At 41.4% G+C, this 25603-nt stretch overlaps 1 protein-coding gene across 1 annotated transcript in view; it reads right to left on the minus strand.

The window, feature by feature from the left end:
* Positions 1 to 25603, minus strand: part of itga10 (integrin, alpha 10) — a 134819-nt gene that overhangs the window by 46850 nt on the left and 62366 nt on the right. Inside the window, exon 8 of the mRNA XM_084336733.1 lies at positions 20563 to 20713. Within this exon, the coding sequence (XP_084192859.1) occupies positions 20563 to 20713 (151 nt within the window). The remainder of the gene's footprint in view (positions 1 to 20562; positions 20714 to 25603) is intronic.

The raw sequence follows: 25603 nt of genomic DNA on the forward strand, positions 1-25603 counted from the left end.
GCTACACCATGAGTCTATACAGTTAGCATGATGCTAGCTCAAAACAGCTGGGGGATGCATTTTTTTCAAAATGGTAGGCTTGGGGTGATTTGTGCCAAAGGGCCTGGGTTAAGTTGTGCCAGATATTCTCTTTGTTAAGTTGCCCCAACTTATTTTATTAACTATATATATTACTTTATTGTATTGTATTGTTATTGTACATTGCATTCTTGCATTTGATCACTAAAACTATGTGATATTCTTAATTTTAGACCAAAATCCATCATGCCACGCGGATATACAAACGGAAGACAGACAGGGTTTCAACTCCTCTTGAGAAGTTGGAAAGAGCAGTGAAAGAGGTGCAACAGGGGAAGACTATACGTCAGGTTGGAAAGGAGATGAATAACTGCAGGATGCTTTTACCGCTTTTGAGATTAAAATGATCTGTTTTACGTAAAATTATCAATGGCACAATTTACCCCAGTGTATTCTCTCTAATGTCACAACTTACCCCGCACCGGGAGCAAGTTGTGCCACAAAACCACTTTTTTTTCTAAAGCTATATTTCTGAAACTGTTTATTTAAGATCCAAAGTGATTGTCCCCAGGGATGCACAACATTCTAAACGATATGTACATATTTTAGTTGGGGGCATTACTGTAATCCCCTTGCTTTAAAGGCACTTTAAGTAAAAAGTGGAACTACTCACCCCACTCTCCCCTACTACACAAGACTTCAGGCTATGGAGCCATACCAATTTTCTTTTAAATATACCTTTGGATATTGCAACTACTACAGAAAAACATAAGTACACATGTTTGAGTTCAACTCAAGTTCAGACCTATGTTACTCTATTTCATTAGCACTAAAGTGAATTTATTTATTGTATCAGAAACGTCAGAATGTTATCTTTCAAAAGAGACCAGGCTCATGCATGTGCTATAAGGATAAAGTATAGTATTTTGGTTTGCAAAAAGTATGCAGTCCTCAAAAACGAAAACTAAAATGGCCACTTTTGGGGGCGCCTGAGGTTAGGGTCACGAGCGTCCAGGGTTTTTATGTTTCTACAAACTCTGGAAGATATTTAAATTAACTTCTCCAAAAGTGAAGTGAATGACGACAGCCGCACAGGAGAGAGAGAAGCTCCATGGTGAGCTGTGATTGGTCGTCCCATCAGGCGCCGCAAGCGAGTGGACTCCCGAGACACGAGACAGACATCCACTAAAAGAGCGTTGCCGTCTCCTGCCCTGCTGCTCTCTCTCCGAGCCGCGCGCTGCCGTCTCCTGCCCTGCTACTCTCTCTCCGAGCCGTCTCCTGCCGTCTCCTGCCCTGCTGCTCTCTCTCTGAGCCGCGCGCTGCCGTCTCCTGCCCTGCTGCTCTCTCTCTCCGAGCCGCGCGCTGCCGTCTCCTGCCCTGCTGCTCTCTCTCTGAGCCGCGCGCTGCCCTCTCCTGCCCTGCTGCTCTCTCTCTGAGCCGCGCGCTGCCGTCTCCTGCCCTGCTACTCTCTCTCTGAGCCGCTCGCTGCCGTCTCCTGCCCTGCTGCTCTCTCTCTGAGCCGCGCGCTGCTCTCTCCTGCCCTGCTGCTCTCTCTCTGAGCCGCGCGCTGCCGTCTCCTGCCCTGCTGCTCTCTCTCTCTGAGCCGCGCGCTACCGTCTCCTGCCCTGCTGCTCTCTCTCTGAGCCGCTCGCTGCCGTCTCCTGCCCTGCTGCTCTCTCTCTGAGCCGCGCGCTGCCGTCTCCTGCCCTGCTGCTCTCTCTCTGAGCCGCTCGCTGCCGTCTCCTGCCCTGCTGCTCTCTCTCTGAGCCGCGCGCTGCCGTCTCCTGCCCTGCTGCTCTCTCTCTGAGCCTCGCGCTGCCGTCTTCTGCCCTGCTGCTCTCTCTCTGAGCCGCGCGCTGCCGTCTCCTGCCCTGCTGCTCTCTCTCTGAGCCCCTCGCTGCCGTCTCCTGCCCTGCTGCTCTCTCTGAGCCGCGAGCTGCCGTCTTCTGCCCTACATCAGGTTTCGGAAGAGGAGTTTTCAGATTTCTTTTCAAAATAAACGTTTTTTTTTTATTTTTATTTTTTCAGAAATAAAAGTTTCAAAATATTTTTTTTTTTTTTTTTTCAGAATAAACATTTCAGAATAAACATTTCACAATGTATGTGTAGGGGATTTAAGAATAAGTGTCTATCTTCAGAATAAATTTATGTGGACATAAATAAACATTTCAAATGTGTGTGGGGGAATTAAGAATAAGTGTATGTGTTCAGAATGCGTGTGTGTGTGTGTGTGTGTTTTCCTGGATAAATGTGTGTGTGTGTGTGAGTGTGTTCAGAAAATGGTTGCATGGAGGATTAGAATGTGTGTGTGTGTGTGGGAATTAAGAATAATACAATGTGTGTTCAGAATAAAGTTTCAGAATAAGTGTTCTACATGATTCCTCTGTGTTCAGAAAATGGATGCATGGAGAATGCTTTCTTCCAAGTGGTATGTGTTTCTTTAAGCAGAAAAGGCCCAAGTGGCATGCATCTCCCCTCTGAAGGCTGTCTCCCTCTCTGTCACATTCTGAAACACTAGACTGTTTCTCAGTAGACTGAATAACTCAAAACTGCAGCTTCTCTGAAATGACAGCCCCCTTTGCTGTCATAGAAGGAGGGAGAAAACGAAAGACATCCCCTCTTATTTTTTTGCTTATTGGTTGAGTGTCAATAATACACTTAAAATAGACATCTAAAATCATGAAACAGGTCGGTTTTTACTAGATTGAATCATTAGTCAGAAGGATCTCTGCATGTAGGAGGATAATGTTAATTTGTCAAGGGGTTGACATATATCACCCCCAAGACACCTCGCTCCTTTGTAAGACAAACAGTATGGTGCTGTAATTACAGTGATTAGACCCGTTTTACTGTTTCCATTTTATCAATCTGCTTCTTGTGTGTATTTTTAGGTGTTTGGTTATGTTTTATCTGTCATATGGACCAGGTCTAGCTCGGAAAAAAGGGGTCTATGATCTCAATTGACTACCTGGTAAAAGGTTTTACCAATTGTCATGCAAGAATGCAACGCTAATCTGCTACATAAGTAAAACAGACTATTTGCAAACAGCATTGTTCTAAACAGTGTATTACAAAACCTTTTTGTATCTACTATAGACAGTTTGTATTTATATCGTTGTCATATGAAAACATGTACTTTGGTAAATGTAAAAACATGATATCACATAATCCTAGTGAATTCTGAATTTTTTGTTTATTGGTTGAGTGTCAATTATAAACATCTAAAATCATGAAACTGACCGATACAGTTAAAATAGACGTTTACACAATGATAAGGTAAAAACAAAGTGTTTCAATACAGATGTATTTTTTATAAGTTTAGTACAATCAAGCCCCAAAGGTATTTTCTTTAAGCTGTTCTAAGGTATATTATACAACAAATACATTTCTGAATTACTTTGCAGAACAGCATCTAGTTAAAATACTTTTTAGCCACACTAAATAATTGTGTAATATACTCAATATTTCGATATGCATTAAATCCTATAGTTACACACGATAGGAGATATTCAAACAGCTCAAAGATGATAGTTCTAAGGCAAATAAAAATCTAACTCACTCACCATATATGTGTTAGTGTAAAGTATGGTTAACATGTATGAAAGTAGCATAAAGCCGTTATTTATTAGAGTTGTTGATACAATACTTCACATGCAGGACAACATACCAATACAAATATTTATTAATTTACAGAAAAAAGCTAAATGCAGAGTATTACCGGCGGAGGTTGTTTGATCCTTGTCCGTAGATGATTGAAGGAAATTCACTTTAAGAACCATTTAGCATGAAACATCTTAAAACAAAGATGTATTTTTATTCATTATAACCATGAAAATAATACAATGTTAGGTTTTACCGTGATTATCTTGGTTACAGATGGGAATATATCATTCACATTCAATTATCCAAATGTACTCAGTTTGAGTAAAATTTACTCTGTGAAATTAACTGTGTAGCAAAAACAATTGTTTCAGTGATGGCCTGATTGGTAGGTCTATTGTTGACTTGTCTTATTTCTACATGAAAGTTATGCTTCGTTCACACAATAAAGATGCTGTTTGTGAAAAAATAATGTATAATATCTGGACTGATTCACAGTGCCCTAGGTAGCGATACAGTATACCCCGTTACAGGGGGTATAGTGGATCGATTATATTTTGTATGAAACATCTTAAAACAATGAGGCATTTCATTTATAATATCAAAACATGTAACTCTTATGTAGAATGATGTAAAAAGAGTTCTACTAATATATTTCACTTAAAAAACGTGTACAAAAAGATAAATATCTGACTCCTGCTATGGGGATTACACCTTTTCTATACAAAACAAATGTGTTGGTATGTTTTATTGTAGCTGTTTGACTGTTTGGTTGTTTTAGTGCAACACTGCTATCAACAACATCTAAGAAGGTAGATCCCCTTGAAAGGGTCTGAGATGCATTTACGTCCTATTGATAGGTTTCTACATACCTTTGCAAGGATATGTATGACTGTGTTGCATTCATTTATTTTAAATTTGGTGGACTTATGGTATTTTATAGCTTATTCATGATTTATTGTGATACTTCTTCTTGACTTGTTTAAAGAAGATGTGTTTGACCCAAGGGGACATTAATGTATGTATTGTAGGACCTTACAAATAAATATGATTTGATCATGATCCTAACAAATGTTAAAATGTTTGCATGCATTACATTTAACTGACATTTTTAACCAAAAAGAGAGTTAGAAAAGGGGATCAGCAAACTCTGCAGGGGGCATACACCTCTGGCTGCTAGGGGTAGTGGTATTGTTTACATAGCAGTGCTGACATTTCAAAGTTTTAAAGGGATCACATTCACATAGCTGAAGATAGTTGCACAACTGGATAATATTTTTTATTTTTAAACATCTATAACTGTAAGGAGGAACTTAGAATCATTCAAAACAATTATTACACCCTTGAGGTAGAAAAACGCAGTTGGGTATATTATAAAAATGTATTAAAGAATATTGCAGATCAAGTTGTAACTTTTTTTATCAATAATATAAGCATGCATAACATCGATAATGTGATTAATATCTAAAGTTTCTAAACACTTATGATTTTTCAGCTTAAAAGCCGTAACATCCACTATTACGGTGTATAAGCATAACAGGTGTGTTCTGTTAAAATTACCATTCATATGATCTAAAATAGTAACTAAGCCGTTTTCAGATAGAAGACTTTCATCCTTTGAGAGTGTCTCTATCATATCATTATTTAACAAGCCTTTCTCTCTCACAAGCTTCAACATATTTTCAAAAAGCCTTAAGCGCACGCTATTGACATTTCCATTTACAGTGTACAACTGGGCATCGTTGACTTTATTAGCGATAGCATGTTTTTATTTTATCCACTTTTTCTCCCATTTTTCTATATTTTTCTCCCATCCCAATTTCGTATCATCCAATTCAACCCTCCCCTGTCACAAACGCTGTTTCTTGCCTCCCACAAGCCGGCTGCAATGTGGACTAAGTCATACATAGCACAAGTCCCCTCCGGTACTTGAGGTAACAGCAGTCGCATCTTTTCACCTGCGCAGCTCGATCTCTCAGTGGCGAGGAGTAACGCGTGGGAGGCTCACGCTGCCCCCGACACTTCCTGATTCTACTGCGCAGGCGCACCAACCGACCTGTAGGAGTCGCTGTCCACAACGCCCGAATACCCACCCATCAGTTTCCCACCCCCTAATACGGCCAATGTGTATTAGTATGAACGACCAGCTAAACTGAAAGCAATGTGGAGCGCTGGGCTCGAACAGGCGAGCCCAGCGTCTCTGCATTCGTGGCGAGCGCCTTGCCCACTACGCCACGTAGCCGCCCAGCGATAGCATGTTTTAAAAGCAATGTGATATCATAGTTTATAAAACTCGTAATACAGCTGAAGAATCTCCCCATTTCCTATGCTATGATCCTGATACTTTAAACAACAGCTGATACTTCAAAGTTTCTGTCAAAGATTGTGTGGGTACGAATGTATTTCTGTATGGGGGTGGGGGCGAAGCTGTGGACGGGTCTGTATGACGCTATATAGGCGGTCAGGGTTGGATAAAAACCTATATATTTAGAGAGTTCCCTCTTAGAGAGACCCTAGAAAGTAAAAAATGGCGAGCAGTCTAGCTACATCTACTATACGCACGTCAGTCCGAGTAGCGCATTTTAAGGCCGAGTTACTTGCACCATCCAAATTTGGTAGCATGTTTTACACCGAGATATGGCCCCTCAGGGATGGGGTCCTCGGATTCTGTTATGATGTTAAATTTGAGAGAGTTGTCTTCTACAAGACCCCCTTGGAGAATTTCCAGGGTGCTGGAAGAAGATCTGAGATAGACCTATCGGAGAGAGAATTTTGGAAGCTAAAAAAAAGCTTCGTATGAGGCTATGGATGGATTAGTGGGTAGAACGCTTAAGGATGGACAGATATTCACCCTGGTAATAAGCTCGATAGACTACGGGTATGTGTATTACGGGCGGATATCTATAAAAAGTACTCTGGCTTTTGGTGTAGAGACTAATCTAACCATCTTCTCAAGGTTCCTTAATACATGTCATGAGTATATCCTCTTCTCAGTACCGGTACCGGCCTGGTTAGAATGTCTTCGGACTTGCGGAATGGTTACTAACGAAGGGGTTAAGGTGAGGACAGACTAGGGCTGGGCGATATAACGATAACGATAAATATCGCGATATATTTTAATAATCGATATCGAATATCGAAATAAAAAAGAAATCTAAAAATCGTTTTTTATATATAGATATATACAAAAAATACAAAAATATATATATATATATATATATATATATATATATATTTTTTTGTGTGACCTGCAACAGGGCAGTTTTAAAACCAGAGACAGTGGACAGACTTGTCTTTCTTGCCTGCAACTTAAAGTAATGACTTTGCTTGTCCAAATGACAATACTGACCAAATTGAGATTTATTTTTCTCTTGTCCATTTATTTTGTTTGCTTTCTAATTTAAAATACAGTTTGAAACCGTCTGTACACAGCAGAACTAGACTCCAGTCACAAGTCACGGTGCACATGTGCGGTGGTTTGTCCACCAAAAAAGCGCCAAAAGATAAAAAATAAACTAGCAGAGCCAGAACTGTTCAACTCCCCTGGAGCCACAGCCAGCAGAGAAGCCGGTTTACTTTCGCTTTTAAACCAGCTGTAGCCTGAGAACTGGAGTGTGAGGGGATGTAACACTAAAGATGGCGGCAACGACAAAGAATTGCTGCAAAATAAACATACATCTGTTGTTTAAAAAAAGAAAAAGAGTAAAAAAATATATATATATTTTGTACATTATCTAACGTTAACACGAACCTAAACTAACTTTAGGTTAGTTGTAACGTTAGTTTAGGTTTGTGTTAACGTTAGATAATGTACAAAATAAACGTTTTCTGCTGCTATAAACGTCGCACTTTTATTTTGAAAACCCCAGAAAGGAAGTCATTATATTTGCTTTACCATCCTGTTCTGTGTTAGCTCCGGTTAGCTCCGAGCGTGCAGTAGTTAGTATTATATTATCAATACCAGCCATTGGATTACTGTTTTCTAAATTGGGGAGGCTTTTAATCGTCAAGGTAAGAGGATTTTAAGTCATGGTATCCATAAACTTCAATCGGTTCGGATCCTTTGAAGGAATGAGAATATCAACAAACACGGCTTCACGTTGAAACCACTGACTGAGTGGTTAGGCAAAAAATAGTTCAGAGTATATTTGCTTATAAAACGTAATTGTCTAATTCAATTATTTTTTATTTCTCCACGTGGTGAATACACAGGTCACAACATGTTTACAGGAATGTTTTGGAGTTGTATTTGGTGACTGTAAGACCCTGTAGGGAACGTCAGGCTCCGCCCCCCCCCCCCCGCCCCCCCCCACTTCCAGTGATGAAGCTAAGCTACGCTAACGGAGCGACTGTTCACAAAGCTAAATGCACGCACAGAGACAAAAAAGGTATGTATCTTCTTGTCTAACTCCTGGGAAGGTGTTAAATAAGCTAATTTCCCAAAATGTTGGAGTTTTCCTTTAAGTGTATCATTGACACTCAACCAATAAGCAAAAAATTCAGAATTCAATAGGATTATGTGTTATCATATACCGAACAATAACACTATGCAACAACCATCAAATGCACTCACAAAACACCCATCCAAACGCACACACTCACTTTAAACAAACAACCCAATGCAGCACCCACTCTCCACACTTTAGAACACCTAAACACACTTTATATTGGTAATGGATTTGCATTACACCCCATACCTGTGTACACCTTACTGTAAATTATGCCTAAATTGTACCTCACCCCCATTTCTGCTTTGTACTATATATTATTGTATATTAGTATTGCATTGTATATTGTATGGTAACTCAGTTACTTCTATTCTGCATCGAACATTGTGTCTACGTGACTTCTAGTTTTACTTCTATTTTACATGCTATACTATTTTATTTCATACTTATCTCTTGCCTAGCACAGTCTCTGGAGCGTAGCAGAAAGACGCATTTTGTATAAAAGTATTCTGTACTTCTGTATGACAACTAATAAAGAAACTTGAAACTCATGTTTTTTACATTTACCATAGTTTCTGCTACATATCCTGCAATATGTTTTCAGGTGACAATGATATAATTGCATATTGTCTACAGTAGATACAAAGATTTTGTAATACACTGTTTAGAACTATAGTGTTTGCAAAAATTATGGCTGATTTACTCGGGTGTAACACGTTAGAGTTGAAATTCATGCATGAAAGATGCTAAACCTTTTACCAAGTAGTCATTTGAGATCATTGACCCCTTTTTTAGCTAGACGTGGCTCTAAATGACAGCAACAACAAAAGACCTAAAAATACACAAAAAGCAGCCTGAGACATAGAAAAAAGACAAAGTGGGCCCTGGGGTTACATTTGAGGTGGAGCAAACTATATTGAATGGGTTTTTCGGGGTAAAAAGAGGATGGAAGGTATTGATCTGCACGAGCTTGGTATGGGAGAGATGGTCAGGTCATAAATATAAAATATAACACCCCGTTATGTAGTGAAGCAAACTATATTGAATGGTCTCATTCTTTAAATACCCTTAATTTGAACTTTAAAATCAGATAGGGTGGTGAAGGGCCTACAGTTTAAAAGTTTTTTTTTAAATCCTTTACTGGCCTAGCTTTCAGAGAAGGCCTTTTCCCCAAACTATGTGCTATTTTCTGGTTACTGTGACATATAAGTTTGATGTTATGTTGAGGTTTGAACCATGTTAAAAAGGGTAGTTGGCCTATAAATGCATTATAAATACAGGCTTAGCATTGAAACAGTTTATGGACAATCATGCTTTGAAGTGATCTATATCCAAAAATAAGTCTTAATTTATAAATTTAAGACATATGAAATACCCTATTGAAACAGTTAAAACAGCTTGGACACACACACACATACAAGTTATCACTATTTTCTTTTGTTTTGTATCACAAACAGTGCTGTATTTGCAATCTGGTATGTCCTAAATGTATGGATATAGCAGTACTGTCTATCTGTATGTCATGTAGACCCTGGTGAATTGAAAATGGGGGACTCTGATGTAAACAAGACAAAAGTATTTCTCTGATCTGTAACCTCTTAACCTTGTCAAAGACTCGAATATCTCTATGACATTGCTCTATTTATATCTTAATACATTGTATTCGTTTTACGAAATAATAACTACAGCTATCTCTATGGTCACCACTGTGTCCCAAAACTGTCAAATAGCTGGTATTACAACATTTAGATTTACATTTAGTCATTTAGCTGACGCTTTTATCCAAATTATAATTATAATACAACTCTGTCAGCTGTGTAACAATATTCATCAAAGTGCTGCATGTTATAGTGTAGGTTAGTTTATTAGGACAAATGCATGACTGTAAGGTTAGTTAGGCAATGGTCAGATTATGTTACAGCTACCCTTTCCATTGTGTGAACTAAAAAATATGCTATGAGTATAATGTTGTACACTAACTTTCATGTTACAAAGATATAAACCATTTGTATTTGAATGTTGCCTGTAAATATGTCAGAGTTTTACTCTAAGGCTGCGGTTACACCTTTCGTATCATCTTCGTATTGTTTTCTTATGCGTATCGCCGCGACGTCGTGCGCCTGAGTCACACTTTCGTTTTTTTTTTCGTTTTTGTCAGCCGAGCACACTGATGTAGTACACTGCCAAAGCAGTAGGTGGCAGTAGGTGGCAAACATGAAGGCAATTTCAACCAATCAGAACGAATGTGCCAATACACTTCCTGGTGGAAGCTCCAGCAAAGAAAATGTCAATAAGGCAGGCGCCGCCTATGCCGCGCCACCATCTTGCTTTACTCAATGCAGCAATTCTTTTTTCAGCAAAGCCTAATAAAAGTGCAATAAACAAAACGGATACATTCACTGTGTGTTCTGCCTGTCATTTGTTGATGAAACAAAACTAACATCAACACAAGTGACCACCAAGAGCGGATAGTTTAGTCTAAAAAACGATCGGTAGCATTGTTAGCTGCATGCTAACGTCAATGGAGTATGCCATTATAACAATATAGCATTGTGGCTAGAAGCTAACGTTAGCTCACGCTACTTAGCAGCACCAAAACTGATGATATCGCGAGCTATCAGTAGTTAGATAACATTAGAGACAACGCTGTGTGTATTAAACAAAGGTGAATAGATGACTGGGCCATTTTGTTTAATGCTTGTTAAGTTGAAAGAGGAACTCTGAGCTAACAGGGTCTGAATCCTGATAGCTCACGTTAGCCAGCTGCTCATGCAATCGGTAATGCTAGCAGAATGAATGGATGTAAACTTTATTTAACATATTGCATATGGGTACAATACAATACGGCTCAATACAAACAATTGTTAAGGGAATGCAGACTGTTGTAGCTTGGACTGGGGTCCTTATAACAATAACTTGACAACACATGGTAGCTGAAGCTATTTGGGACACGGAGCTCTGTCCCAAACACACACACTGTTGTCACCGGAAGGGCACGCAGATGGTATCTACTGCGCATGGGCGTTTTCGCAACAACTGCTCCGTGCTGACTACACGCTGTTGTCGAAGCGTTTTTTTTGCGTATCTCCAAACGCAAACACAATTTTGTGTTTCAGCCGTATCCACAAAAAAACGCCAAAAAACGCATTTCTGTGTAGATAGGACATGAAACGTCGTCAAAAACGTATAAAAAAACGCCAGGAATACACTAGTCTAACCATAGCCTAAGGCTGAGGTTACACCTTTCGTATCATCTTCGTATTGTTTTCTTATACGCATCGCCGCGTATCGCCGCGACGTCATGCGCCTCGAGTCACACTTTCGTTTTTTTTCCGTTTTTGTCACCAGAGCACACTGATGTAGTACACTGCCAAAGCAGTAGGTGGCAGTAGGTGGCAAACATGAAGGCAATTTCAACCAATCAGAACGAATGTGCCAATACACTTCCTGGAAGCTCCAGCAAAATGTCAATAAGGCAGGCGCCTATGCCGCGCCACCATCTTGCTCAATGCAGCAATTCTTTTTTCAGCAAAGCCTAATAAAAGTGCAATAAACAAAACGGATACATTCACTGTGTGTTCTGCCTGTCATTTGTTGATGAAACAAAACTAACATCAACACAAGTGACCACCAAGAGCGGATAGTTTAGGCTAAAAAACGATCGGTAGCATTGTAGCATTGTTAGCTGCATGCTAACGTCAATGGAGTATGCCATTATAACAATATAGCATTGTGGCTAGAAGCTAACGTTAGCTCACGCTACTTAGCCAGCATCCAAACTGATGATATCGCGAGCTATCAGTAGTTAGATAACATTAGAGACAACGCTGTGTGTATTAAACAAAGGTGAATAGATGACTGGGCCATTTTGTTTAATGCTTCTTAAGTTGAAAGAGGAACTCTGAGCTAACAGGGTCTGAATCCTGATAGCTCACGTTAGCCAGCTGCTCATGCCATCGGTAATGCTAGCAGAATGAATGGATGTAAACTTTATTTAACATATTGCATATGGGTACAATACAATACGGCTCAATACAAACAATTGTTAAGGGAATGCAGACTGTTGTAGCTTGGACTGGGGTCCTTATAACAATAACTTGACAACACATGGTAGCTGAAGCTATTTGGGACACGGAGCTCTGTCCCAAACACACACACACACACACTCTGCTGTCACCGGAAGGGCACGCAGATGGTATCTACTGCGCATGGGCGTTTTCGCAACAACGGCTAGCGTGCTGACTACACGCTGTTTGTCGACTCGTTTTTTTGCGTATCTCCAAACGCAAACACAATTTTGCGTTTCAGCCGTATCCACAAAAAAACGCCAAAAAACGCGTTTCTGTGTAGATAGGACATGAAACGTCGTCAAAAACGTATAAAAAAACGCCAGGAATACACTAGTCTAACCATAGCCTAAGTCTGCATGCCTTCCCTAAACTTCACGCCACCATGGTGGTGTTTTAGCACCTAAGAGGGCCCCAATTCACACCCCCCACACACACACACACCCTTACAGACAGATCTTTTCTGTACATTATATTTTCAGCACAACTCTAAACTACCACATATAACTTTTATACCTAATCATATCTTTAAGTGTAATAATTAATGTGAACAAAAATACAAAACACTGTAATGCAACCTTTTTAAAATAATCTATTTTAAATAAAACGCTTCACGTGGTTGTAATCAGCCCCTCACCCCTTGAGAGCCATCTAGCAGAACTTAGCATATAACCAAACACTACATATTACATACATACATACATACATACATACACACAACACAGACTGGAATGTGTTCCGCGACACAGATAACATTAATGCCTACACGGAGACAGTGCTGGACTATGTTTGTACTAGGGTGAAAGAAACAATCCCCACTACCAAAATGAAAGTTTACCCAAATCAAAAACCCTGGGTAGACAAATCCGTCCGTGAAGCTCTGAGAGAGCGCACCAAAGCATACAACGACGGCCTAGAGGCAGGCAACATGAATGACCACAAGGTGGCGCGATACAACGTAAGGAGGACTGTGTCAGAGGCCAAACGACGCTACAGGGATAAAATTGAACTCCAGTTTGAACAAGCTGACTCTAGAGCTATGTGGCAGGGGCTCAAAACGATGACAGACTACAAAGGCGCCTCCCTCAAACTGAACAGTGACATCTCCTTAGCAAATGACCTCAATACCTTCTATGCGAGGTTTGATGCTGGTAATAACAACACCAGCTCACAAGCCTCGGCAATGAGGGGGGGGGGGTCGGCTGCTGATGGAGGCGCAGTGTTCAGGGTAACAGAGCATGAGGTGAGGCGGACCTTTAAAAAAGTGAATATCAGGAAGGCAGCAGGTCCAGACGGCATCCCCGGCCGCGTCCTAAAAGTCTGTGCCGACCAACTGGCCCCAGTATTCACTGACATATTTAACCTGTCCTTAGAACAGGCTGTCATCCCCACCTGCCTGAAGAAGTCCACTATTATCCCTGTACCCAAAAAATCCAAGCCTGCTTGCCTCAACGACTACCGCCCTGTAGCTCTCACCTCCATAGCCATGAAGTGCTTCGAGAAGCTAGTAAAGGGCTACATCTGCTCCTCCCTCCCCATCAACATGGACCCCCTGCAATTTGCATACCGCCCCAACAGGTCCACGGAGGACGCCATATCCCATGTGCTGCACACAGCAGCATCACACCTGGACAAGAGGCAGGGGAACTATGTGAGAATGCTATTCATAGACTACAGCTCGGCATTCAATACCATAGTCCCCTCCATACTCATAGCCAAGCTTAGGGACCTGGGCTTGGGCTATGACCTCTGCCAGTGGGTCTTGGACTTCCTGACTGGCAGACCCCAGGTGGTGAGAGCAGGCAACTGCACCTCCTCATCCATCACCCTCAACATAGGGGCCCCCCAGGGCTGTGTTCTGAGTCCCCTCCTCTACTCCCTGTACACACACGACTGTGTGGCTCAGTGGAGTAGCAATACAATCGTCAAATTTGCTGACGACACAGTGGTGGTGGGCCTGATCTCTGCCAACGACAAGAGGGCCTACCTGGAAGAGGTCAAGGTCCTGGCGGGATGGTGCCAGGAAAACAGCCTCTCCCTGAACGTCAGCAAAACAAAGGAGATGATTGTGGACTTCAGGAGGTCGGGGGTCAAGGACTACAGCCCCCTCAGCATCGACGGGGCACCGGTTGAGAGAGTCAACAGCTTTAAGTACCTCGGAGCCTACATATCCGAGGACTTGACATGGACCACACACATTAACAGTGTTGTGAAGAAGGCACGACAACGCCTCTACTTCCTCAGGCGCCTAAGGAAGTTCCAAGTCAGCCAGAAGATCCTTAAGAACTTCTACTCATGTACAATAGAGAGCATCTTGACCGGCAACATCACCTCCTGGTTTGGGAATAGCACTGCACAAGACCAAAGCAGACTACAAAGAGTGACACGTTCAGCCGAACGCACAATTGGAGGGGGGCTCCCCACCCTCCAGAACATTTACTACAAGCGTTGCAAGGGCAAGGCTAAGAGAATCATTAAAGACTCCAGTCACCCGAACAACTGCCTCTTTGAACTGCTGCCGTCAGGCAAGCGATACAGGAGTCTCAAGGCGAGCACAGAAAGACTCAGAAGAAGCTTCTATCCCCAGGCCATCAGGCTGCTAAACGAACAATGAATGAACACTACACAACAACAACCACCAAACGCACATAGCACACACATCCACACGCACACACTCACTTTAAACAAACACACTGTAGCACCCACTCCACACACTTATAGCACACACCCACTTTAAACAAACACACTGTAGCACCCACTCCCCACACTTTATATTTATGGATGAAGGATTGCACTACAACTCGTACACCTTACTGTAAATTGTACCTAAAATTGTACCTCATCCCATTTCTGCTTTGCACTAGATAGTACTGTACATTAGTACACTGCATAGTATTGTGTATTGTATATTATATGGTAACTCAGAACATTGTACATATGTCTATACCGAACACTGTGACCTCATTTTCTTCTTCTAAATTCATGCTATATTATGTTATTATGTTATTTGATACTATCTTGTCTAGCACAGTCTCTGGAGCGTAACAGTAAGAAGCATTTTGTATGAAAGTATTCTGTACTTCTGTATGACAACTATTAAAGAACTTGAACATACATACATACATACATACATACATACATACATACATACATACATACATACATACATACATACATACATACATACATACATACATACATACATACATACATACATACATACATACATACATACATATATACATACATACTTAGTCTGGTTACAAGTTATCACTCTTTTTTCAAACAACAGCAACCTATTATTCATTTACATTGTATTTTCTTTTATTTAGACTTTTGCTTAAACACAAGTGTCTAAAGATTGTGTCTTTATCCATGAAACTAAAATATATACACATTGTAATTTTCTGAACACAAGTGTCTAAAGATTATGATATTCTCCAAGAAACTATAATATAGACACATTGTAAGTGTCTAAACACTCTCATGCATTTGGCTTTATCCAAGCAAACACACACCCACAAACATACACACACACCCACACACAGAAGTTTTCAGGACTCCCCCCAGAAAGGGGAAGTCGGACTTACAGGGTCATAAATATATAACACTGCTTGACAGGACCTGAATACAGAAATAAGAGGGGATGTCTTTCGTTTCTCCCGGCTTCTATGACAGCGAAGGGGGCTGTCATTTCAGAGAAGCTGCAGTTTGACAGAGAGTTATTCAGTCTACTGAGAAACAGTCTAGTGTTTCAGAATGTGACAGAGAGGGAGACAGCCTTCAGAGGGGAGATGCATGCCACTTGGGCCTTTTCTGCTTAAAGAAACACATACCACTTGGAAGAAAGCATTCTCCATGCATCCATTTTCTGAACACAGAGGAATCATGTAGAACACTTATTCTGAAACTTTATTCTGAACACACATTGTATTATTCTTAATTCCCACACACACACACACATTCTAATCCTCCATGCAACCATTTTCTGAACACACTCACACACACACACACATTTATCCAGGAAAACACACACACACACACACACACATTCTGAACACATACACTTATTCTTAATTCCCCCACACACATTTGAAATGTTTATTTATGTCCACATAAATTTATTCTGAAGATAGACACTTATTCTTAAATCCCCTACACATACATTGTGAAATGTTTATTCTGAAATGTTTATTCTGAAAATAAAAAAATAAAAATTATTTTGAAACTTTTATTTCTGAAAAATAAAAATAAAACTTTTATTTTGAAAAGAAATCTGAAAACTCCTTCTTCTCCGAAACCTGATGTCCCTCCCCTCCTAAACCGGATGTCCCGCCTCCTAAACCGGAAGTCCCGCCTCCTAAACCGGAAGTCCCGCCTCCTTGCATCCTCGACCAATCAGAGAAGCCCAAAAGGGGTCATAAATCATCGCAATCAATCAAACTAAAAGGGGTGCGGCTATATGCCATTATAAGGTCTGACACATCCGGAAGTCCCGCCTCCTTGAATCATCGACCAATCAGAGAAGGGGGCCATAAATCATCTCAAAGGGGGCGTGTCTACAATCAATCAAACTAAATGGGGCGTGTTTTGCATAATGAGACACATTATGAATACTTATTCTCTCTCTCCTGTCATCACTATGATTCTCTGAACAAAAAATAAAACACTGCCACACAAACTTCACCTCATTCTTCATGGTTTAGTTTATCTACATTTGTCTTTTGCCATGTCTCTCCATCTGTTTGTATACTATCTCTCTCTCTCTCTCTCTCTCTCTCTCTCTCTCTCTCCCTCTGTTTGTATACTACAGTATCTATCCTGTTCTCTCTCTCTCTCTCTGTATATTATGTATTATCTCGCTCTCTCTCCCTCTCTCACACACACTCTCTCTCCCTATGTTTGGATACTATGTATCCCTCTCTCTCACACACACACACACACTCTCCCTCTCTGTCTGTATACTATCTATCCCCTTCTATCTCTCTCTCTCTCTCTCTCTCACACACACACACACACACTCTCTCGCTCTCTCTGTCTGTATACTATCTATCCCCTTCTCTCTCTCTCTCTCTCTCTCTCTCTCTCTCTCTCTCTCTCTTTCTCTCTCTCTCTCTCTCACAGACCTCTCTCTACAATGATAGGAGTATGTTCTCTCCATATGCTGACTGACAGTTTCAGCAGTGTGCAGTGATATGACCATGAAGACCATGAACCCACCCTCACACATGTCTCTTAACATGGTTCATGGTCCACACATCTGTGTGTCTACCTCTAACAGTAGTCATACTGTAGCCTGCCTTCACAACCGCCCCCCATCCCCGTCCCCCCCTTGTGTTGGACAGTTGGAAGGTTGAGAGTGACTATAGGATACCAATCAGATGTTTTTGGCCTGCCAAGTGGTGTTGTTTGGGCTTCAAAGGTGATGCAGAGCTTGCTCTATTTCTACCAAGCAGGTAAACTCACTCTTGCTCATTTCTAAGTTGCCTCCTGCAGCTGTAATAAAAGTTTGTTAAAAAAAACCAAAAAAAAACATATAAATATATATATTATTATTATATATAATATAAATATAAAGTTATTTGACAGGTGTAAAAACCTTGAGTTAATGTGGTTTAGTGATGCAGATAGATTAAAATGGATTTTTGATCACAGGGTATTTGCACTTGCAGAATATTTAGAGAAAGCTTGGGATAAACGCACGAAAAGAACATACAGGTGCAGCTCAATAAATTAGAATATCGTGGAAAAGTCAATATATTCCGCTGTATTGATGCAGTAATTTGTGCAAAAGGAGCCCCAACCACGTACTGAGTGAACATAGTTGAACATACTTTTTTTGTGTGAAAAAATCATGCACTGTCGAATCACGTCCATTTGCATATACAATATGGTGAATAAAGTAATCTGAATCTGACATTTCTATATTAAATTTTTTTTTTTGGTCTTATGTAATATTCAAACTTTCTGAGATACTGAATTTTGGGCTGTAAGCCATAATCATCTAAATTAAAACAAATAAAGGCTTGAAATATTTCACTTTGTGTGTAATGAATCTATAATCTATGAGAGTTTTTCTTTTTGAATTGAATTACTGAAATAAAATAACTTTTCCACAATATTCAAATTTATTGAGCTGCACCTGCATATGTGATGTATTTTGGCCTCTGATGGTGTGCACAGTGTAGTTTACAAACCTTGAGAAGTGATTGTTATGTTCAATTGTTGTTTTTAGTGTCTTATAATCCCGTAAGGGATGGGTCATCGGACATGACACGAAAATACTATTTCATTCATTCATTCATTCATTCATATATATTTTTTTATATGATTATTCTATATATATTTTTTTAAGAAGCAGCAGTTGTGATATTTCATTTTCCTTTCTCAGCCTTTTGTGTTCTGTTCCTGTTTGTTTCTGTTGTGTTTCCTTGTTTCCTTGACTTTCTGTCCTTTCCTCTACAGGGGTGTTGTTGGCGTTCTCTCCTCTCCTCTCCTCTCCTCTCCTCTCCTCTTCTCTTCTCTTCTCTTCTCTTCTCTTCTCTTCTCTTCTCTTCTCTTCTCTTCTCTTCTCTTCTCTTCTCTTCTCTTCTCTTCTCTTCTCTTCTCTTCTCTTCTCTTCTCTTCTCTTCTCTTCTCTCCTCTCCTCTCCTCTCCTCTCTCTTCTACCAGACCACACTGACAAGTCTATATGACATCTCTTTCCCTCCTTTATGTCCCTTTGGAACATGGATATGTTGTCGGACCGACACAAGCCAAGAGTCTGTTTATATGCTCTCTATCTTCAGCTTCCATCCTAATACTTTAATACTTTTTTATCTGCTTATTCATTTACCCCCTCTCTCTCTCTCTCTCTCTCTCTCTCTCTCTCTCTCTCTCTCTCTCTCTCTCTCTCTCTCTCTCTCTCTCTCTCTCTCTCTCTCTCTCTCTCTCTCTCTCTCTCTCTCTCTCTCTCTCTCTCTCTCTCTCTCTCTCTCTCTCTCTCTCTCTCTCTCTCTCTCTCTCTCTCTCTCTCTCTCTCTCTCTCTCTCTCTCTCTCTCTTCTTTCTTTCTCTCTCCAAAAATGACTTTACAACAACTCAGACCACTATCAGATCCTAGCAATAATTTGATCTTCGCCATCTTCATGTGTTTCTATGGTGACATCTGTCTTCTCCTCCTCCACGTTGGCTCCTGCTCCCCTCCATTGTGGTTCCTGCGGAGCCAGTGGCTCTGCAGGTCCCAGTGTCCCCAGTGGGGAAAGGAGGGGTCTGAGACCAGCCCTACCACTGGAGTCTATCACCCTGATGACACCAAAACCACAGCACCAGTGTGTGTGTGTGTGTGTGTGTGTGTGTGTGTGTGTGTGTGTGTGTGTGTGTGTGTGTGTGTGTGTGTGTGTGTGTGTGTGTGTGTGTGTGAGGCAGAGGTTTTGTTCCCCACTAGGTTATTTTGGTAGACCAGAGGGCTTCATTTGGTGATCTGCTGGGGCTATTTCTGGGGAGCAGTGGCAGTGTTGTGGGGTTGTTAGGGGGGAGTGGATCGATGGTCACCATGGCTCATTCTCACATCATGTCAGGAATGTCAGGGATGCTGCACAAGCACGTAAAGTAGCATAATTGTGTCCAGGTGTGTGTGTGTGTGTGTGTGTGTGTGCGCGTGTGTGTGTGTGTGTCTGTGTGTCTGTGTGCATATTTGTGTGTGTGTGTGTGTGTGTGTGTGTGTGTGTGTGTGTGTGTGTGTGTGTGTGTGTGTGTGTGTGTGTGTGTGTGTGCGTGCATGCACGCTTGTGTTTGTAGATAGATAGATAGATAGATAGATAGATAGATAGATAGATAGATAGATAGATAGATAGATAGATAGATAGATAGATAGATAGATAGATAGATAGATAGATAGATAGATAGATAGATTTGACATATTGGTATATATATATTATATTGACTTAAAGCTATGTATAAAAACAAATCAAGATGTGCGTGTGTGTATTAGGGCTGTGCAAGAGAGAAAGTGTGTTTGTGTGGGTGTGTATATACTGTATGCAAGTGTGTGTGTGTGTGTGTGTGTGTGTGTGTGTGTGTGTGTGTGTGTGTGTGTGTGTGTGTGTGTGTGTGTGTGTGTGTGCGTGCGTGTGTGTGTGTCTGTGTGCATATTTGTGTGTGTGTGTGTGCGTGTGTGTTTGTGTGTAGATAAATAGATAGATAGATAGATAGATAGATAGATAGATAGATAGATAGATAGATAGATAGATAGATAGATAGATAGATAGATAGATAGATAGATTTGACATATTGGTATAAATCAAGATGTGCGTGTGTGTATTAGGGCTGTGCAAGAGAGAAAGTGTGTTTGTGCGGGTGTGTATATATACTGTATGTGAACATGTGTGTGTGTGTGTGTGTGTGTGTGTGTGTGTGTGTGTGTGTGTGTGTGTGTGTGTGTGTGCTCACAGCGATGGCGTATCTAGTAATGTTTCTCTTCTCGCACTCCTCCAGGGCTTCCGGTAGCTCCTCCCCGTCATGTGACTCTCCGTCCGTCACCACGATCATCACCTTGGTGGCGCCCTCTCTCGCCCCTCGTTCCACACTGAACGCCTCCGTACTGGAGAGAGAGAGAGAGAGAGAGAGAGAGAGAGAGAGAGAGAGAGAGAGAGAGAGAGACAGACAGACAGACAGACAGACAGACAGACAGACAGACAGACAGACAGACAGACAGACAGACAGACAGACAGACAGACAGACAGACAGACAGACAGACAGACAGACAGACAGACAGACAGACAGACAGACAGACAGACGTTACTGAGTTCCATGGCTGTAATCACGTTCTGTAAATATGACCGGAACAGATGATGTATGATGATGAGAGAAAGACAGAGAGAGAGGGATGTCTCTCTCTGTGTTTGTGTGTGTTTGTGTGAGTGGGGGAGGGTAAAAAGGAAAGTGAAAGAGAGAGGCCAGAGAGAGAGGCAGGGATCCCAGGGAGTAAATGTATATACAGTACACTGGGTTTCCTAAGGTTTAAAATAACTTCCTCCATAAGATCATATACAATTTGAAATGCCTCTCTGAGAAAATGAATGGTTTGGGAAACAGACAGACTGGGTGTAAGTGTGTCTCTCTCCATCGACAGACGGATTGGGCGTAAGTGTGGCTCTCTCCATCGACAGACAGGTTGGGTGTAAGTGTGGCTCTCCATTGACAGACAATGACAAAGAAAATAATAATTTTATTCCACCTGGACAAATCAGGTGACCAGGATTATTCATATATGTGCCCCGACGCGGCCAAACCCGATTTGATTCGGGCAGAGAGAGGTGTCGGGAAGTGAACAAATGTCTTGCTCTTCAGAAAATCCAAAAAAATCGATTTTTTTTTTTTTTTTTACATCTTTGAACTGTCATTAATGTGTTCCCTTATTTGCCCTTATTTGCAAACTTAAATACAACTTGTAAATGAGGTAATTATTGTTATATAGTTCGACAAGTATTTTCTCTCATACTGTGAAAAAACTACACGCGAGGGCTATTCGCTGGGTGCGGCCTGTCCGCGTATTAAGTACAGGTACTTATCGAGGTGTTGAAACACACACAGACACAAGCTCTCCTTTCTTAGAGAGAGAATAACAATGTTAATACACTATCTTAATGTTATAAGTTATAAGTTATAAGCAACGTAACTTGAGACAAACGCGTGTCGGGACGCGGGTGTCATTAAATTAAACACCATTAAAACACATTTAGAATGTCACGAATTTTATGAGCGAACGAATTTCGTTCCTCTGGGTGTTGTGTTTGCACAACAAAGGGCCTCAGACTGGAAAGCTGCCAGGTGTTAACTGTCCTAGAGAGAGGGGGGCCATGGATTACAATGAATTCTGGGTAGTGTTGTAGTTGTTTCACTATTGTCACCGAATAGCCTGCTCGTCTCTTGAAGGCTATTATCTCTGAATACGTTTTTGTGATATCACCATGGTTCATAGGAAGTAGTTTGAAAAGTATCCCACCAAAATGTTCAAGTGATGGCTTATTTTGAAGGTATGAATCTGTACTTTCATAATAAAAAAATTTATTTTTAAGATCCCTCAACATGACCCTGAAGTCCATACCTGGGCACATATGATACATGAACATACACTGGCTGTTACGGTAAATAGAACTGGTCATGTGCCTCAGTGCCTGTCATGTGAGTGTCATAGCACACAACCACCACATCTGTGCATTTGTATCCGGTTTTGCCATGATGACACACAAACACAAAATAACAAACACAAACAGACACAGCCACGCCCTGTTTGTCTGCGGGTGACCTGCTTAAAGCATTGAATAGTGTCGGCCAGAGGCAAACACACACACACACACACACACACACACACACACACACACACACACACACACACACACACACACACACACACACACACACACACACACACACACACACACACACACACACTGCAAGGGTGCTAGGGAACACAGTCATTTTCAGGCGTAACTCCAACCCTTGGCTAAATATAACATGGTGGTTAGCCGCGAGAAACGCAGAGTCAAAAACAACCGTTTCTCCTATGCAGTACGCTAATTACATAGGGAGCCAGTGGAGAGGAGTAAAGGAGAGAGGAGAAGAGGAGAGGAGAAGGGGAGGAGAGGAGGGGAAGAAAGGAGATGAAACAAGATGAGAGGAGTGGAAGTAGGTACTCCTGTACATGGGATACAGGTAGCCCTGTGCTGCTCACCCTGTGGTGTCAGGAACGAGAGAGAGAAAACACGCAGATAATAGAAAACAAAGGAGAGAGAGAATAATTAACAGAAAGCAGAGTGTGAACTCCAACATTAAAATAGAGTGCTGTAATAAAACCAGGCTCTGATGCGGTTTAGTAGACCGTGTGAAATATGGGCAGATAAAACCAGTGGTACAGAGATGAAGGAGAGAAGGGGAGGGAGGAGGAGCGGGGGGAGGATGACAAAACAGAAGAAAGAAGATGGACAGAAAACAGGGCGGGAGAGGAGAGAAAGAGAGAGGGGTGGGCAGAGGGAGGGAGAGACAGAAAGAGAGATGAAAGACAGAGGGCAATGAGAGAAAGGGGGGGTTAGATGAGAGAAAGTGAGTGGTGCTAATTGGGAGGCCTGGTTGAATTTACAGCCCATTTTATAGAGTCACAGTAGTGTGGTAATGATAATGACACACCAAAGTGTGCGTGTGTGTGTGTGTGTGGGTGTGGGTGTGGGTGTGGGTGTGGGTGTGGGTGTGAGTGTGTGTGTGTGTGCGTGTGCGCGCGCGTGTGTGTGTGTGTGTGTGTGTGTGTGTGTGTGTGTGTGTGTGTCAGACGGGTGTCAGTGGCTGGCTAATCTGGTTTAATCTTTGAAGTTCATACATCATTCTGTTGTCTCCTCTACGCTCCAACAAGACTGTGTGCCCTACTCTGTGTGTTTTACTCTGTGTTTTACTCTGTGTGTTTTACTCTGTGTTTTACTCTGTGTGTTTTACTCTGTGTTTTACTCTGTGTTTTACTCTGTGTGTTTTACTCTGTGTTTTACTCTGTGTGTTTTACTCTGTGTTTTACTCTGTGTTTTACTCTGTGTTTTACTCTGTGATTTACTCTGTGTGTTTTACTCTGTGTGTTTTACTCTGTGTTTTACTCTGTGTGTTTTACTCTGTGTGTTTTACTCTGTGTTTTACTCTGTGTTTTACTCTGTGTGATTTACTCTGTGTGTTTTACTCTGTGTTTTACTCTCTGTGCCCGACTCTGTGTGATTTACTCTGTGATTTACTCTGTGTGTTTTACTCTGTGTCATTTACTCTGTGTCATTTACTCTGTGTTTTACTCTGTGTTTTACTCTGTGTGTTTTACTCTGTGTGATTTACTCTGTGTGTTTTACTCTGTGTGTTTTACTCTGTGTAGGAGCTATTTGATGGTTTTTGTGCTTAGTTTGTAGTTTGTTAAGTTCATCACTGGGTGGCAGCACGGAGCGCTTAGGTTTTGAATAAAGGCACAGGTGTAGGCTTGTCAATCAATGTATCTAGGTATGGGTGACGGAGAGATCTCACGGTTTTTACCGCATGAACACACGCACGTACCCTCGCTCGGTTTAAGTATTATTAACAGCATTATGAAGTAATTATTGTTTGGCTCATCACGTGTATTATGCTAAATACTTGAATTAAATGGGAACTTCACCCAACGGCAGGTGACACAGACTCGACATTGTGTATTTTCTAATTGCGCGTCAAAGACGAGGAATCCCCGCACCCAACCGAGGGTCTACCAGGACATCAGGATAGTCGCTACACTCTGTGTGTTTTACTCTGTGTTTTACTCTGTGTTTTACTCTGTGTTTTTTACTCTGTGTTTTACTCTGTGTAATTTACTCTGTGTTTTTTACTCTGTGTTTTACTCTGTGTGATTTACTCTGTGTTTTACTCTGTGTGATTTACTCTGTGTGCTCTACTCTGTGAGTGTGAGCTCTACTCTGTGTTTTACTCTGTGTTTTACTCTGTGTGATTTACTCTGTGTGTTTTACTCTGTGTTTTACTCTGTGTGATTTACTCTGTGTGTTTTACTCTGTGTTTTACTCTGTGTTTTACTCTGTGTGTTTTACTCTGTGTTTACTCTGTGTTTTACTCTGTGTGATTTACTCTGTGTGCTCTACTCTGTGAGTATGAGCTCTACTCTGTGTTTTACTCTGTGTGCTCTACTCTGTGTGCTCTACTCTTCATGCTCTACTCTGTGTGCTCTACTCTTCATGCTCTACTCTGTGTACTCTACTCTGTGTGCTCTACTCTTCATGCTCTACTCTGTGTGCTCTACTCTTCATGCTCTACTCTGTGTGCTCTACTCTTCATGCTCTACTCTGTGTGCTCTACTCTATGTGCTCTACTCTGTGTGCTCTACTCTGTGTGTTCTACTCTGTGTGCTCTACTCTGTGTGCTCTACTCTTCATGCTCTACTCTGTGTGCTCTACTCTGTGTGTTCTACTCTGTGTGCTCTACTCTGTGTGCTCTACTCTGTGTGCTCTACTCTTCATGCTCTACTCTGTGTGCTCTACTCTGTGTACTTTTCTGTGTGTTCTACTCTGTGTGCTCTACTCTGTGTGCTCTACTCTGTGTGCTCTACTCTGTGTGCTCTACTCTTCATGCTCTACTCTGTGTGCTCTACTCTTCATGCTCTACTCTGTGTGCTTTTCTCTGTGTGCTCTACTCTGTGTGCTCTACTCTGTGTGCTCTACTCTGTGTGCTCTACTCTTCATGCTCTACTCTGTGTGCTCTACTCTGTGTGCTCTACTCTGTGTGCTCTACTCTGTGTGCTCTACTCTTCATGCTCTACTCTGTGTGCTCTACTCTTCATGCTCTACTCTGTGTACTCTACTCTGTGTGCTCTACTCTGTGTGCTCTACTCTTCATGCTCTACTCTGTGTGCTCTACTCTGTGTGTTCTACTCTGTGTACTCTACTCTGTGTGCTCTACTCTGTGTGCTCTACTCTGTGTGCTCTAC

Source organism: Notolepis coatsorum (genome assembly GCF_963971535.1).
Source record: "Notolepis coatsorum genome assembly, chromosome: 19".
Taxonomy (NCBI): Eukaryota; Metazoa; Chordata; class Actinopteri; order Aulopiformes; family Paralepididae; genus Notolepis; species Notolepis coatsorum.